Source organism: Fundulus heteroclitus, chromosome 12 (assembly GCF_011125445.2).
Source record: "Fundulus heteroclitus isolate FHET01 chromosome 12, MU-UCD_Fhet_4.1, whole genome shotgun sequence".
Taxonomy (NCBI): domain Eukaryota; kingdom Metazoa; phylum Chordata; class Actinopteri; order Cyprinodontiformes; family Fundulidae; genus Fundulus; species Fundulus heteroclitus.
This window is the reverse complement of record NC_046372.1, coordinates 26237185-26255128: the sequence shown is the minus strand read 5'-3', so window position 1 is coordinate 26255128 and position 17944 is coordinate 26237185. Positions and strand designations below refer to the sequence as shown.

Genomic DNA, 17944 nt, shown 5'->3' with positions numbered 1-17944 from the left:
TTTTGTTCTTTTAAACAATAGATTTTATTTTTCAAATAAAACGTATACTGGACCTATATAATTTATGAACTAATTGTATATTTTTAATAAAAAAAAAAATTCTAGCTTTGTTGCCGTATATCTTGTATCGCGCATGCGTCATCCACACCCTTCATATTCCAAGCATCTGTGTTAGTTTTTTTGTCCAAGGTTTAGAGGACACGTTGTCAACTGGCTCGTTGGTCTAGGGGTATGATTCTCGCTTTGGGTGCGAGAGGTCCCGGGTTCAAATCCCGGACGAGCCCTTTATTTTCTTTGCAGTGATGATGTAAATTTGTGGTTAAGTCTAAATAAAAAATTATTTGTGATTGTCCCACAAATGGGCAATTTCGGGCGTGACAGTGTCACAGACGCATTTAAAACAAATTGCAGTGCAGTACGTTGGCAAACTGTCTTCATTATTAAATGTGTTCCTCACTGGCAGTTCCATTTTCATCCTATAATATTTAACAACGTGTGAGATTTTATTTGTTTTACAATGAGATGTAGTTCATTTTGAAACATGTATAGAAGCGATTTATTGTTTGGTTGTTAGAAAGTATGCACAATAAGACCATGTTCTGTCTGTATATGTCTGGTATTAATTTACTTATTCAATTTGATAATTTGAGTTGCAGTCTTTGATTAGACATGTATTGATTGTATTAGCAAAAATAAATACACTAAATCCAAAACGTATTGACTCACCTGTCTTGACTCACATATGTACTTCAGTGACATTCTGCTCTTAGTCCACAGGGTTCACCTGTGCAGCTATAACAGCTTCAGCTCTTGTGGTAAATCTGTCTGTCCACAAAGCTTTGGAGTGTGTTTCTGGGAATTTTTACTCATTCTTACAGAAGCGCATTTATGAGGTCAAACACTGATGTCTAATTTATTGCAAAGGTGTTCTGGCAGGTTAAAGTCAGGCCTCAAGGTCATCCACACACCAAATCTTGGTCTTTATGGACCTTGCTTTATGTCATGTTGGAAGACCAAGGGGCCATCTCAAAACTGTTCCCTCAAGTTTGGAAGCCTGGAGTTGTCCAAAATCTCTTGGTCTGTTGAAACATTCAGAGCTCCCTTTACTGGAACTAATGGACAAAGCCCAGCTCCTGACAAACAACACCACTCCAGAATACCCCCCCCCCCCCACACACACACACACACACTGGGATTCACCTGTTCTTTTCGACCCATTCTTCCAAACATATCTGTAGAAACAGCGTGGGCGGTTCTACACAGGGGCCAACAGGGGCCAGAGACCCTGTAGAACTGGCCGTGGCCCCTGTTATGGCCCCTGTACAGAAAACTTAATACTAAACCAGTGTCTTATGATATGCACTGCAACAGGGACTGTAACTGATTAATCCCTTGGAACAGCTTAATTTTTTACCTTTACAGTTTTATTTAACAATAAAACACAGTTTAGGCATCTGCAGTCTGCAGTTCCATAGACACAAGTATCCCATTTACTCTTAATATATTAAATGACAAAACATTACCCTGCTTTTTTAAAATTTTTTCTTTTGTTCTGTGCCCTCATTAAAAAAATACTGGCCCCACCGGTAAATTTGGTTTAGAACCGCCACTGAGAAACCGTCTACATGCCTAGGTGCTTGATTTTAGACACCTGGGTGGCCATAGAAGGAATCGAATCTCTTGATTTCTATTATCTGCAATACTTTTGGTAATTTAGTGTATGTAAGCCAAATATATCCTACATTTTTTTTTTGTATTAATACATTTATCAGTTGGTGCCCTTTTTTGCTTGAGGACCTGCCTCCAAACATTTGGACTGGCTTAATGTGAGGTAATCTGAGTCCTTTCATCTGCTCCTGGTCACCACGGCAAGTCAATACAACTTGCATCCAGACATGACAGAGTTTTTCCGCTAGATACCTATGGAGTAAGATAATTGACAGTGTAAACATATGCGTAGGTCTCTGAATTTGTAAATGTAAGTCAATAAACTTAAATAAGATTTGTATTTGTTTTTGGTTGTCAACTCAAATATATGTCAACTCAAATATATGTGTGACACCACGTTTAATCTGTGAGAAAACAAGTTACAACTTTGCAAAAATGCAAGTATAAATAACAAATTTGTGAGTAGAAATAGCTATGACCTGTGACAACAGATGTTTCATTAGTGAGAAGAAAAAACATTCAAGTGCATTACCGTCATTACCGTTCTCTTGCATCTGGTAAGGAGTGTAAAACTGCTTCATCAGGGGTTGTAGGTTTGTAATTATATATTTTGTTATTTTTAGTCATAAATTTGTGATTTGTAGTTGTAAATTTGTGATTCGTACTTGTACTGTTGCAAAGTTGTAACTCTGTAACTTATGTTCGTAACTTCTAAACTTGTATTCCCACAAATGAAACGTGATGTCACACGCATACATGAGTTGACAACCTAAAACAAATACAAATCTTAAATTTATTCACGTTTGTCGACTTACATTTACATGTTGAGAGACCTATGCAGACGTTTATATTGACAGCTGTCTTACCCCATACCTGCCCTTCATGACGACGCCGGGATTCGAACCCGCATCCCACTCACAGCCTCGCCGCAACACATTATTGTAATGGCATATTCCAACCGCCTGGGGGCGACACATCCACTTCAAAACCCACCGGCAGAAAACCATCGACGTCACCACGCATCCCGAACTTATGTCTGAAACAAAGGTCAGCAGCAGCAGCAGCAGCAGCAGAGAGAGCGAAAACCAATGTTAGCGGACGAGACTGGCCCCACGCAGGGCTTTTTTTCTTCTAACGTGACCGTGGATGTTTGGCGTGTCAGAGCCGGAGGGACGCAGCGGCTGAGTGGAGTTGACGTCAAAGCCCGTTTCCTGTCACCATCACTGGGGTAAGCTAACTATCGCCACAGCTAAAGAAGAAGAACCGGGACCAACGGTCCTGACTCGGGCTAAATTATCAATATTTTTTATTACGTATTAGTGGAGTAATGTCTAAGACGTAAACACAGGACTAAAACAGAGGAGCTAGCATAACAACGCATCACCAGCTATATTACTTCTATAGCCTTATTATTATTTCGCTAGGAAAGCAGTTACTGTGTTAAAACACATTCCAGCCTGGAACTCTGAAGCCTTTGGTTTGTTGTCAGATACACAGAAAGAACATTCGTGAAAAATTTAGTAGAATAACAATATTGTTATTCCGCACTTTATTCCCGCTGTGAAAGAACGAAGAGTCTGTTTAGAAAAGGAAAAAACACTAAAAACCAAAACAGAGTTATGTCTAAATAAATGCCATACACTCTTGTTTAAATGTAAGTCATATATATATATATATATATATATATATATATATATATATATATATATATATATATATATATATATATATATATATAAGTTAGAGGATGTACTTCAATAAAAAATAGAATACCTTCCTGTGCATCTAAGCAATAAAAAGTAAATATAAAAATGTTATCCTCTCAATAAAAATATATCTATCATTGCAATCACAATGGACTGATTGTAGGCAATATCTTAAAAAAAGAAAAACAGGTTTAATGGGTTCAAACTCTGCATACCAGTAATATATTTGGCCAATTGCATTGGTATGGTGATAGTGCTATTTGTTGTTTAATAGAAAGCTTGCGCTACAGAGCCAACCAGAGCTGCACACAAACCACTGGGTCTCCCTGGCAGCTCAGCAGGCAGAGTCTGCTGTGACTCTTGCTTTAAATTACATTGGTGCTAGGGGGCCAATTAACCTGTCAGGTGGTCATTCACCTGACAGGTTAATTGGTCCTGGAGTAGGGCTGTACGATTTTGCCAAAAATCTAAATTGCGATATATAGTTCAATGATAATTGCGATTTAATTTAGACTATTCTCTGCATTAACCACAAGCAACAAAAATGGCCGGTTAGTTAAAGATGCTTGTAAACAAGGACCGTTTAAAACAAGAAATTTTACTGTTTTTTTTATTAGTCAGAATGTTATTATTCAAGAGAATAGCTTGTTGAGTTGGACATCAATTCTTGTTGAACATAAAGTTTGACAGTTTGATTTATGAAAGTTTCTGGTAAAACAATATGATTATATCAACTCTAAAACAAATAATAACATTAGATTATCTCACTGCTGCAACTCTCCTCCCTTCCATGTGGAGGCAATCCCACTTTTAACTTATTACAACACCTAAAGGACGCGTCTGATCCATTAATTGTTACATAGCCACAAATTGCTGACCTCTTTGATTTGGAAATTGCGTTTTTATTGCAATATATTAAAAACGCGATTAATTGTGCAGCCCTACTCTGGAATACCTATACTTCACTTGTATCAAACTTAAGGCCTACAGGCAGAATCTGGTCAGTTAGGGCCAAAAACAGTTATATCATGTCATAAAGTGGACACATATATCCTTTTAAAGTGTATAAAGTGGCTAAAACTGTGACTCCTGTAGCAAATGTTGATTATTATTTTTTAACAGTGTAGTAACAGCATCCTGCCACTAATGTTAGTTTTCTCACAACACATTAAAACGATCAAGAAATGTCCAAAAAGAGAAAAAGTGACGCAGAATGATGAGTTTAAAGAGTAACTCGCCCCAATATAAACTTTCTTTTGCAGATAAACTGTTCAAATGAGCCTAAGGTGCCACTTTTATGTTACTATGAAATTATTTTACATCCTTATGTGAACTGGAATGAAATTATGAAATCAGAAGTGTCATCTCTAACAGATTCATTGACTTCATGATGCCAAAGCGGCCCCATATAGAAATGAGTGTGACTCCCCTGCTTTACTCATTTCTCTCTCCTCTTGCTGTTTACTGGCGTCAGTGTTGTGTACGGCACCTCATTCAATCCACCGCCAGTTTTTTCCTGCTTCTTTTTCTTTTTTAAGTGTTTCCACTGGCAACCGTCCATTAAATGTTCTGTTCAAAGTGTCGTCCTCATCGGGGTGGAGGCCAGTGATGGCAGAGTTCTGCAGAAGGTTTAGCAGACGGCTGTTTAGAACGAGGCCTGCCACGTCCAGGTGGAGGAGCTAAACAGAAAGCGAGAAAGCTAAATGATAATTAGCTTGAGAAGAACACCATGATTTATTTCCTCTGCGCTTCCAAGGGTTCTGTGAAAGAGTACGAGCTCCGGTGCCGGTAGATGATAGTGGTGAGGATGTCAGTCGCCTTAATAGCAAATTGTTAAAGTAAAAAAAAAAAAAAAAAAAAAAAAACAGAGCTAGATATCCTCAGCAGGCACCTTATGTGGTAAATAAATTGATTACTTCTTTTATTATTTTACTTTTAATTGAATCAACAAACAAATACAATTATTATTTAATTTCCCCCCTGTTTTTTTTTAAACATATATAAAAAAAGAAAGAAATTATTCTAACTGAAAGTGGGTCACAGGTTCTGCAGTGTTGCCTCGCAGCTGTAAAGTCCAGACTGTAGCGTGAAGTTTGCTGGTTCCTCCGGAGCGTACGTGGGTGGTTCCATGGTCACTTCTGTGTTTCCTTGAAACGGACTGCTGACCTATTTCATCCAGTCACCCCCCCCCCCCCCCCCCCCCCACCAGGCTACGCTCGATAAGGATAAGTGGCTTTAGATCAAAGATGGGTGGCAGCAGAAGAATAACGGGGCTTATCTTCCTGTTTCTAGTCGTTTATCTGTGGTGAGGACCAGGGATGATAAATCCAGGAGGTGCCTGTGCATCTCTTGGCTGGTTTTCCAACTCGTCGGCTTTTCCCACTTTCCTCAGATAAAAACAGTTTAAATCTAGTTAAATTCTGAAGAGTTTGGACCGTCAGGCAGGAATTTCATTGTACTGATATTACAGGTCAGATAGATAGATAGATAGATATCTTTATTGTCATTTTGTATGCACAAAGTGCGTACAGAACAAAATTTCGTTTGCATACAGCTTGAAAACAATCACTCTAGAAATCACTCTACAAAATCACAGTAGATTGCACTATTTTTCAGGATAAAGATGCAGCAGCGATTTATGTAAACAATTGAGATGAAAAACAATGTAACAATGTAAACAATAGTCCATTTGTGGCTTCATCAGTCCAGCATTCTGAAGCATATGTGCAAAAACACAGTTCTGTGTTTTTACAGCTTCCTTCTGAAAGGGTCCTGCTAAGCATCTGTAATAGTACCTGTACAACCATATAGTTCTAATGATCTCTTTTAGACACGTGAATAAAAGTCTGAAAAAGGTCCGTTTCTCTTCAAACATGTTGGATCAGTTGTCAGCCTCATTTACAGATCTGTCAGGAGAAAGAAAAACATATATATGTGAAGAGAAACTGATAATTTTTAGGTTTAGACTAAAACTATCGGGTCTTTAGAGGTTAAATAAAGAATTAGCGACGGTCTGGTGGTAGATATTGGTGAATGTTCTGTGCCGTTGGATACCTGGATTACTGATGTCAGAGCCGGCCTCAGGGTAAAAGGGAGGAGTCATTCCCTAAACCTGTAATTTTAGGTTGGACAGGAGTTTGCTGTGAGCCCAGGATGAGTGGAGGACGTGGACAAAGAGCTCGGTGAACCCACATCGGGCCTGAAACCACCATCTCTCATCTAATGACCTGCTCTGCAGGTGGGCTAGGCTGAGAAATGAGAGAGGCAATAATTAGGGGGTCTCAGGTTGAGGGGGGTGAATCACTCTGTAGCTCAGGCTGCTCTCTCCTCCACCTGGATATAAAGCAGGATGAGAACGCTGAGTGCAGCGTCTTCAGAGGACAGATGGTGATCAGACTGCTGCGGGTCAGGAGGGATCTCACCGGGAGCTGCTGACGTTTCTCTGCTGCTCTTCTTTAAAGGTACAGTTAGATAAGAGCCGTTGGGATGGCTCCACCAGTCAGGCTTTCATGGACCGACCGTTCTTTCTTTCTTTCCTTAAGTCTCAGTTTCTCATTTTTCTGTCTTGGGAGGAATGTATTAGAGAGAAATAAGGCTGAAAGGTTTTGGAAAATAATTGCAATTTTTTTCTATCTCAATATTGCGATTTAATGCGATTATTTTTTTCAGTTTAATTTATCATGTCTTGTTAAACGTTTCATCGCCGTGCAGATCAGGTGCTAAAAGAGCCGCTGCGTCTGAACTCAGAGCAGAAATTATTGCATTCTGACTATGATATATTTCAACCATAAGTGCGATTTAATGTAGACTTTTCTCTGCATTAACCACAAGCAATAAAAATGGCCTCTAGACAAAGATGTCTCTAAACAAGGACTATTTATAACAAGAACTTTTAATGTTTTTATTAATCAGAATATTATTCAAGAGAACAGCTTTTTATTGATCTGGACATCAATCCTTGTTGAACAACCAACAAACAAGTCTATGTATTAAACTGATTAACCAGAACTTAATGCTGTGGAGAGATTCCTGAAAGTTTCTGGTAAAACAGTATGATTATATAAACTCTAAAACAAGTAATAAAATTAGATTATCTCACTGCTGCCACTGTCTTCCCCTCCATGTGGAGCAAACCCACTTTAAACATTTTATTGACACCTAAAGGACGCGTCTGATTGTTACATAGCAAAAAAAAAAAAAAAGTATAGACCTCTGGGATTTGGAAATTGCATTTTTTTAAAAAAAATTGTGATTATATTGCAAATGCGATTAATTGTGCATCCCTAGAGCAAAACCTGCGTCCTTAAAATTTAGTTTCATAAAAAAATGAAAGACTTCTGATTTTGACCATAGAAGAAACACCTTTATCCTCATGATGCAATAAGTTCACCAGAGAACATTCTGCAAAGATGTGTTTACTTTAGTTTTTACAATGAATCGCTAATTAATTGTTGCTTTATCTGTATTTATTTAGCTCTGCAGCTGTTGTGTCGTGGAGGACCAGTTGTTTGTTCTTCTTGTTTCTGATAGGAAAGATCAGTAAAGTGCTGAAATAAAAAGCAATAAAACACAACCTACATTATTAGTAACACTGAATGATTCATTACAGCACCTAAACAGTTTTAAGTGAAGATTAACACTCAATGATTACCTTAAAGCTGCGTGGATCTCCTGCCCAGCCTGTTTAATTGATTTTAATCTAAGCATCAGGCTTGTTGAAGCCAACATGTAGAAGACTTTAAGTTGTGAGACTTCAGATGAAACCAGCCCAGAACTTTCTGGACTGAGAAACTTCTGATAAGGAACCAGGAGTAGATCTTTGTTGGAAGGTTGTCCGCTTATCTGTTATTTTCTTTCCATCATTTTAAACGAAGGACGTCTTAAACAAAGTTCTGGATAGGCCACACATGTTTGATTGGATGATAAAGGAGATTTTTAATAGCTAAAAGTTAACATATCTTTGACCTCACAGAACTTTATCTTATGGCTGTCAATGTTCTTTTAAATCTTTTTTTTTTTTTAATAATGCCACATTTTAAGAAGAAAGAGAGAGAGATTTAGAATTGTGTTTAAGCTGCAGCTGGTTGAAAAAGAGTTTTGACCACAGGCCAGTTATGCTAGCTTCTGCAGAATGTAATTAAAGGAGGAGGAACATTTTTAGACAAGCTTTTATTGAGAAAAGACTCTTCTAGGGATCCTCTCATCTAAAGGCAGAGTATAGGCGCCTTAAGGTCGTCCTTTGTGGTGAAACCTGCTAAAGAATCTCCTCCTGTTGGATACAAAGATTGAATACAAGCCTCTTTTAAACTCTAATCCTAAAAGTTAAGTAAACAAAACATGGTACCAACGCCTTGACCTATTATCATGATATTTGGATAGAAATACTTAATGTTCAAGGGCTAATGCCGATCGCCGGCAAGGATTTAATTTCTAGCTACAAGCAAAGATCACGGACCGATTTACTGGAGAATCCGCAGTTTGCTAGTTTAACAAAGAGAAGTCAACAAGCGGTTGTTTTTCCTGAGCTGTGGCCGCATAATTATTTCATGTTTTTTTTTTGTTTTTGTTTTGTTTCACCAAAAGGTATTTTTATTAGTGTAGGGAATGGGAGGTGTTTGTAGTCATTGTAGCCTTCTGAATCGTTTTTTCCCACTTTTCCGTTGGCTCCCGTTTCCTCCACCCGTCCATTCTCAGTACCTGCGTGGGTGAAGCATGATGCAGCTTCTCCCTCACATTTGCCTGTGGTTTCATCAGCCGTCCTCCGTGATGTGGTTTGTTGGAGCAGTGGCCGACCTGCAGCTGAGAGGGAGCGTTTAGATGAGCTCATCAGGAAGGTCAGCTGCTGCATTCTAGCTGCACAAAGCGGCGCCATCGCAGATCCTTCCTCCCCGCAGTTGTTAGACTTCTTAACCGTCACTGTTCCAAACAAACGCAACAAGTTGGTTATCCTGCAGCTATTCACACAGTTTTTTTCCTTCATGTATATTAGGGCTGTGCATAAATATCGATACAAAGATTATTATAGATGTTTTTAAAAACGATTTAATATCCATATTCTGGCTTTCAATATTGATATACCTCCCGACCCCTAGGGGGCGGTATTACAGCACACCATTACTGTTCACAGCTAGGAAGAGCAAGTGAGACGAATTTGTGGAATGGCCGACAGGATTTTAGAAGCGCCTTCCTCACTAAAATCAGGTTTGGTTTCTGTGAAACGTTAAGTGCATTGAACCAAATGCACTTTATGTTCGTGTTAATACATCAGTGTTGAATAAATTTAATATAAATATAATATGTGGCTGGTGTTGTTGATTGAATGACTTTAAGCATTAATTTGAAAGTAATAAATATTGATATTGGAGTCAAATCAAGCTGAGCTAGATGATACCCGGCTCTAATGTAAATAGTCTGTTGTTAAAAAATCACTCTGCTCAGTTTCACACTTCTTTAATCTGAGTTTGTTCTTTTCAGTAACTGCACCATAGATTGTTTTTTTCTTGTACTGTAAATATGACCTTACAATGTGCAGTCTCCAATTCTTTTCAATTCTTATTTTATTTTTTTTCCATTTTTTAAATTTTTTTTTACTTTTGCATGCTTCCGTTTGCCTTTTCACTTTGTTTCTGAGTCACGTGAAGTTCGCCGCCATGGGACAATACAGGACATTTCTGTTCTGCTAACATCCTGCCAACAAGCTGTAGAAAGGAGTTGGAAACTGCAGGACCCTGTCAGATAAACAAAGGCTCAGAATACTCACATTTTACTTTTTTTCAGGGTTTTTGTTGTTCAGCTGATTTTATTGGGTGTGTTGACGCTGACAAGCTGCCGTTCATACGGTAAAACTGATATGATTGAGAAGGTCAACAATCCTACGTTTTGTTTCCCGCCTGAACTCCTGGTTAAAATACGGAAGAGGATTATGGCCATTCAAAGAAAAAAAATTATTTTCAATTCTGACTTTTCTCTCAGAATTCTGACTTTAATCTCAGAATTTTGAGAAAAAAAGTCAGAATTAAATAGTCTTATTTTTTTATTGAATGGCCCTAATCCTCTTCCGTATTATCATGTGAGCCGTCGCTGGTTGTTTTACAGCTCGGTCACCTGGTGAAGCTGATGATGACAGGCAGAGTACTTTCTGGGCTGTGGTTACTAACTGTTGAATGTGAGAGTGTCGGACTGCTAAATAATTTGTTCCACGTTCTCCTTTACTTGCTGATAAAGCCAGAGTTTAGTTTGAATGCTCGTCACATCAGCAGTTTCTCTTCTCTGTTGTGTTTCCTCTGGATCCACAGCTACACTGGACCTTGATACTTCTTTTATCCTGCACCCATACAGTGCAATAAAATTAGATTATCAAGACACTTTCTAAGAACTGAAAAAGATCAGAAGAACGGCTTTGAAGTCCACGATGTGTCAAAAATATTTACAAGACCACTCCAGAGCAAGAAGCTGGCGAGTATTTTAAGAGACGGCGGAGCCCACAGCGTTCCTCTTTTTTAGCGAGTAAAACAGAAACAGACCTGAATTTAAACACTGAACAAAATATTACTACATAAACAGCGTAGTAGTGTTGGGCCATTTCATCCCTTGCTTTGAACTATTTCTAAGTTCAGCTCACGCAGTTTAAAACTGCAGTTAAAGTTCATAGTATATTGATTAAATATTCCAAACAAGTCTTAATTATTTATCATGTTTTTTTGACATTAGGTTTAAAACATATAAAGCTCATAGGGATGCAAGTTTTCAATTAATGAGTTAATCTAAAGTTGATCGATCTTATCGACCGACTAATGATTGATTAATAAGCGGCCATTTTTCTGATAAACAGATTTTTCTCTTGTATCAAGAGGGTCTTTTCATCACATGAAGGGTGTTTTTTTAACAATATGATTAATGTAAAAAAATAGGCACATCATTATATTTTAACAATTTATTGGGTTTTTTCACACATTGTTAAACTTAGACATATTCATAATATATAGAAAAAGAGGAACCTATTAGGTTAGGTACAAAAATAAGATGAACAGAATAAAAAAACACACTTATAGTCTTCTCAAAAGCCTTGACTTCTGGCTGCCTATATGGTGATAAAGACATTTTGTGTTTATCCGTAATAGAAACTGCAGCAGGTTAATAGTTGAAGATGTTTGTTGCATTGATGGCTAATGTGAAATATTTTAATGGTAATAAATACAATATGTTCTGGCAAGACAATGGCATAAATTAGTAGCTACTTGGAGACAAAGTCACGATTCTCGCCTCGTGGATTTTGTCCTTTTTATATTCAAGCTTTAGTTTTGTGTATAAGTTTCCTTAAGTTTTTGAGCATTTTCTCTTCAGCCTAAAGTGATAAACCTTAATTTCTTGTTCAGTGCCTAAAATGATTTGTAGATTTTTTTTTTAATTCAGTGCTGTGTTTGCCGTTAGTAGTCTTTAGATGGACCAATTGTTCCAGCGTAATTCTCCACCCTTGATCTTCCTGTTTGCTGAGCAACAACAAGAAACAAAGGTCCCTACGTCATGCAAATCTTTGCTTGATTATGAAAGAGCAAATGCTTGGAGATATAATACCAAAAAATGAGAGATAAAGAGGCTTATGACATTTTTTTCCTCCTTGTGGTTTCCTCATTATTCCCTCTTATTGCCCTAAGCCTCCATTTGATCAAGTTGAGCGTAAAAACCTTTGCAGACAGATGTAGTTCAGTCTGGAGAGGTGGACTAATTGAAGACGGCAGTCTTGTCCTCCATCCCAAAGCTACGTGGATATGTAAAGTTAATAAGGTGAAATGCTGTTGACCTAGCACACTGCAAGGCTTAATAGTGAGGAAAGCTCTATGGATTTCCTGGTCATAACATCAAATGTATGAATTATCTTTAGGCTCACAGAACTGGATCCATGCAAAGAAACCGCCTTTGAAATATAATAACATTTGGCAGAATTAAACAAATACAGATGTGGTGATAATAAGCCCCATTGTCCTTATGCTTTATCAGTTTACTGGCCTGGAAGTGTCGATAAATAGACAAAATAATACTAAGTACCCAAAATGTGCCACAAATACTAAATATAACTTTTCATCGAGCCAGATGTAGAAAAGTAAGAAAGGTATCAATCCCAAAAATACTTAGTTTGTGTGGGTATTTAAACACAATGTTGTAGTTCATTGTCATTATAAATCAAAATTCTCACAGTGATTAAAAACAACAACAAATCATGGCAACAAAAAATGGTACAATCCGTCTCTAATGTGAAATCATGAAGACTTAATGGTGAAAAAAAAGGACCAAGCATGCCATCACATTTATATCCTTTATATCAAGATTAAAAACACATTAGTTTAGGATTGCCTTCGACTGTTCTAGTTAAACTGTTTTAATAAATAAAAGCCTGTAGAAATAATGAATTATATTCAATCCTTAAAGCAAACCTAAAAGCATGACGTGACTGAAACATCGTTAGTTCAGCTTTGTAGTCCATTTTTAATTTTGCTTTAATTTCTATTTTCCCATGTTTTATTTTGTTTCTACATTCTATTCCAACTCGCTTTTATTCTGTTTTATTTTCCTATGTTTTAATCATGTAAAGCATTTTACATTACAAATAAATTTGCCTTGCCTTACGCGGTACTTTCTAGAACTTACAACTTGCAGGTCACTTTCTCTAAAGTAACTAAGGCTATACGTTCACACTGCAGGGAAATGCGACTCATATCCGTCTTTTTGACGCCAGTGGGAACGACCCAATTCCGATCTTTTCACCCCCGTAAAAATCAGATTTCTGCCTCTTCTATATATGGTACTAATTCGGATAGGTATCAGATATTTTTGAAAGCGTCCGCAGTCGCATTTTATTCATAATGTCGCATTTTCTTTGCCATTGACATCACTGTCCTGACTCTCATTACACATCAACTAGCACTCCATAAAAGGCCGTTGTTAATAGTTGTGCTGCTTTCTTCTTTCGTCTTGCTATGATGTTGTCTTAATATTGTTATGTATTATTGCTCCCATAGCTCAACAGCTTTCTGATAATAAAAAGGAGAGATGCTAGATGGTATCTACATTTAAAAAAACAGCATGTGGACGTAGCCTGCGTTAAGCTAATAACAGCTAGCCTGTTAGCTATTTAGATGGGGAGGTTTTCTCCTGGAGGGGATCTAAAATGACCGCTTTTTGTCACTGTAAAACATTGAGCCGTTTAAAATAAACAAACGATGCTTAGCCTGACGTCCCCTGTCACTTTGCACTCTTGAACTATTCAGACAGCAGTATGACGGTGGTCTCATTTATTAGTATGAACGGCCACCCCAAAAAAATCAGATTTATGCAAAAAATGTGAACGAAATGCAGTGTGAACGAAGCCAAAGTGCTTTCTTAGACCTACAGGCTTTCCTGGAACGTTCAGGTTACATTCCCAGAATGTACAGTTTACTCTCTCTAAACTTACAGTTCACGTTCCAGACCTGCTGGTTACTCTCCATGAAAGTAGAAGCTGTATATTGTGTTGGTAAACTAAAAAAAACACTCTAAATAACATGAAAACTCCCTTGCTCTAAGGCATTCTAGCTTTTTTAACGGAGGTTTACTTGTGCCCTTTGGCTTGCGGTATTGTTTTGGTCACAGTTGATTTCTTTCGTCCTCCGTCACAGAAATGTGATTGTTTATTTAGCTTGCAGTGTACTTTGTCTTTTTTTACTGTGACTAAACTGCATTTTTGCGGCTCTCCGTCTGAGTACTATACCAACAAACTAAGTGACCTTCCCTTTAGATTGCTGGGTACAAATCAACAAGGAATGTTCATTGCAGGTTTTTAGAGAAGAAAAGATCAGGAACGGCTTTAATGCCAAAACTTTGTGTCTCGATCGTTAAAGTGGAAAAGAAACAAACTTTGCTTGTATAGTCATCGTTTCAGGGTTGTTTTTTATTCCACCTTAACCTTTTTTTTTTTTCTCTTTCCCTTCCATCAACAAGTCGTAACCTTAAACTTTATCTCTTTTTCTCCACAGTCCCCTCCATCCTGACCCATCTGTTCCCATCAGGCACTTCTTCCAGCTCCCGCTGTTCCCGCGGCGCAGCTCGGCTACGGGGTAATCAGTGGGCATCGCTCCGCGCGGTCAGCGCCTCGGCCCAGACTGAATCAGGCGCTTCACGCTGCAGCTACCGTTAGCGAGTCCAAAGAAAAAAGGTGAGCGTTCTCCTGCAGCACAAACATGAATGGTTCTGTTTGTTTGGTCCAGCTTTACATTTACATCTGCAGGCGGCTCTGAAGTGAATCACTTCTCTGCAGGCTCAGAAATGCTGGAACTGTATTTAATGTGGGCTTCAAATTTTGTAGGAGGAACTGGATAAATAAAATTATCTTTGAAGTATAATAGCATAAAACATGTCATTTTACTGTTTGTATAAAGATGAAAATCATAATATGCTTCCCTAACAAATCTCTATTACCCAATCAGGAGGTAGTTATTATGCAGCTGCTGGCTGCTCTGCTGTCACACATTGCTAGTTTGATCCCACTTTGCTTTAAAAACTGATTTCAAGGTTCAACGTCGCTTCAAGGTTTGTGTTTCAGAGATTGTAATTTACTTATCTTGGTTGTAGCAGTTATTTGGGCTGCTGTCCTGAACTTTCTATTTGTTATTCAAAACACTTTTATCTCTCTGTAGCAGTCACAGTGAATTAGTGAAATAATTGTATTTCCTTTTGTTTGTTGGTGTGTTTCTTTTTTTCTTTAGCTGCTGTCACACTATTTTCTATCCCACCATGTTTTCTAGTCTAGTTTAAAAACACGTTTTACGAGGGTCTAATACACGAGGAAGTCGTGGTGATATTTTGTGGAACATCAAGTCCTGAGATGTTAGAAGTACTCCTGTTTAGTTAAATCAATAAATGGCGTTTTGCTGTTTTTATGACTTTTGGCTCAGCTCTCTCTTCACCACAACGGATCGGTACAGCGCCCGCTTCACAGCAGACGCTGCACCAATCCGCCTGTCCATCTCCCGCTCCATCCTCCCCTCATTCCTGAACAAGACCAGAGATACTTAAACTCCTCCACTAGGGGCAGGACATCCTCCCCAACCTGGAGAAGGCACTCTACCCTTTTCTGGCTAAACTGACGCCGTGGAAATTAAAATGTTGGTGCTCAATGTTCACAAAGGGTCAGATAATTATTAGCTGAATGAATCTAATGTTAAAGGATGCTTTAAGTTTCACTTTCACAAGCAAACCATCTGCCTAGAGTTGTCTGGGATTGTGTAACGCACTGTTGGGTCATTGCTGTGAGTTGGATGTCTACTCATTCTGTAGCAGTGGTGCTTTAGTGCAGTTTACATGGCGTGGGAGAGCTGAGGGGCTCGTGCAGCATTTTTCCGACTCAATTCATGGAGAGCGAACCCTAATCCAATGTGATCGTTGCTAATACAGCCACGTTAACTTTTATTATTTAATGCGTAATTATGTTGAAATCTCCAGTTATACACACCTTTGTTTAAATCCCTGTGGATTCCCTGGAGTTAGCTTCAGTATTAAGCAATCTGTTCATTTCACCACCTTAACCTCCATATTAGTCCTACAGGTTCATTTCGTGAACTCCTGCTCTTCACCTAACATTTATGGCCTGTTTTTTATCTTTAAATCATTGCTACAGGGACTTATTTCTTCTTCATAGAAGGTACACCTGGTCTGGCGTTCTGTTAGCTGTGACATCATCAGGGGAGGCAGATCATCCTCTATTACCATCTACCATAGAAAGTACTCCTGGGTCAATGTGAGCTTCTGAGCTTTCTGTGTCTCTGCTCTGTCTTCTCTAACATAGAAAGTACTCCTGGGATCTGCCTTTCTGTGTCTCTGCTCTGTCTTCTCTAACATAGAAAGTACTCCTGGGTCAATGTGAGCTTCTGTGCTTTCTGTGTCTCTGCTCTGTCTTCTCTAAGCCCCAGTGGGTGGAGGCAGATGAGCGTTCACACTGAGCCTGGTTCTGGTTCTGCTGGAGGTTCTCCTCCCTGTTAAAGGGGAGTTTTCCTCTCCACTGTCACTTCATGCATGCTCAGTATGAGGGATTGCTGCAAAGCCATCAACAATGCAGACGACTGTCCACTGTGGCTCTACGCTCTTTCAGGAGGAGTGAATGCTGCTTGGAGAGACTTGATGCAACCTGCTGGGTTTCCTTAGAGAGGAAACTTTCTCACCAACCTGGAGGATCTGATGGAGTCTGACTTTGGAAAGAACCTTGAGATGTCGTGTATCTTAATTGGTGCTATATAAATAAAATTGAATTGAATTGAACTTACCTGCTAAATGATCAATAATCAGCCTCTTCTGTGGGTCTATTAGTGTTTGGCCAGATTTAAGATTTTACTTTCCACCTTTTGTTTACTGTAACAGACAAGCCGTTCATTTCTGTTTTTCAGTTGGACCAAAGTAGCTGTAAACATTTCTTTTAAAGCAACACTCTCTGCTTTTGTCCTCTGCAGATAACACCCACCATCCATTGAAGAAGTCATGCCCATCTGGTCCCCTCATGGCAGGGTCACTATGACAATCACCTTCTTCTGCTCCCAGCCGGTGTTTATGCTGGCGTTGGCTGTGCTCCTCTGCCCAGTCAGCCAGGTGACTTGTCAGGATGCAGGTGAGACACAGTCACCTGCCCAGGTTCTTCAGGACCTGCTGGCCCGCTACGGAGACAACAGCACCATCACGGTGCCTCAGCTGCGCTCGCTTCTGGCCTTGCTCAGCCAGAGTCAGGGTGAAACGTCCGACCACAGCAGAGAGGAGGCAGAGACGACTACAGCTACGCCTCCCAAAACGAACAGCTCTAAGGTAGAAAAACGCTCCATCTTTGGTCAGCATCGCTAGAGTTGGCAGAACTGATGCCATTTGTTGCTTAGCTTTCGTTAATTTTTATAGTTTGTCAAACTCTGGGACGTAATGGTTAAGCAGATGCTTAAAAGGAGGGTCTAAGTAAGCTTAATAGTTTTCAGCTTCTTTGGCTCGTCAAGTTTGTTTAAGTTGTGGATACATTGACTGGACAGTATAAACATTCAAAATGTTGTAAAATATAACCTGAATCCTGTAAATGCTTAATTTCTCTAAAGTCGATGCAGGAATGATGTTTAGAGTCTGAAAAACTCTTTGGGTTTGGAAGAGTCTGCCGTTCTGTTTGTGTTCGCCGAACATTTTAAAAACTTTTAAGTGTTGATTGTGTTCCTGATCCACTCTGGTTGGATCAATATCAGACTTTCAAATGTTCTTTCTACTCCTGCATTGTTACATCACAAAAGCCAGAGAAATGAATTGTGCTCCAGCTTAGCGTCAGAGTAGAATTAGTCACCGGGGGCCGGAACGCAGGCATAGTTTTCATATTTCCCATACTTAGTGTCACAGATGCTTATCTGCTTTTGGTAAGATTTATCTTGGCTTCTGATAAAAAGTGGAGAAAGCCCTGAGTGATTTAAACGTTTAGATATATTCAGCTTGTTCCCACCAGGGGGGTTGCACTGTAATTAAAGGTCACAAATCGAGTAATTTGAGGTCAGGCATTTAGTGATGTCCCAATCCAGTACATTGAA

At 38.9% G+C, this 17944-nt stretch overlaps 1 protein-coding gene and 1 non-coding gene across 4 annotated transcripts in view; both read left to right on the top strand.

Annotated features, from left to right (window-relative positions):
- The first annotated feature begins 212 nt into the window (after positions 1-212).
- On the top strand, positions 213-284 carry trnap-ugg. Its single transcript has one exon. It is a non-coding gene; the product is annotated as a tRNA-Pro (tRNA).
- Positions 285-2670: 2386 nt separating this feature from the next.
- slc39a14 (solute carrier family 39 member 14) overlaps positions 2671-17944 on the top strand; it is a 38006-nt gene continuing 22732 nt past the window's right edge. For 2 of the 3 annotated variants that reach the window (XM_036144359.1, XM_036144361.1), the window contains exons 1-3: positions 2671-2896; positions 14384-14562; positions 16850-17195. In XM_036144359.1, the coding sequence (XP_036000252.1) occupies positions 16878-17195 (318 nt within the window). In that variant the 5' untranslated portion in view covers positions 2671-2896; positions 14384-14562; positions 16850-16877. Of the gene's footprint in view, positions 2897-6734; positions 6836-14383; positions 14563-16849; positions 17196-17944 lie in introns of those variants that run through there. The other variant, XM_036144360.1, reaches the window with a different exon arrangement.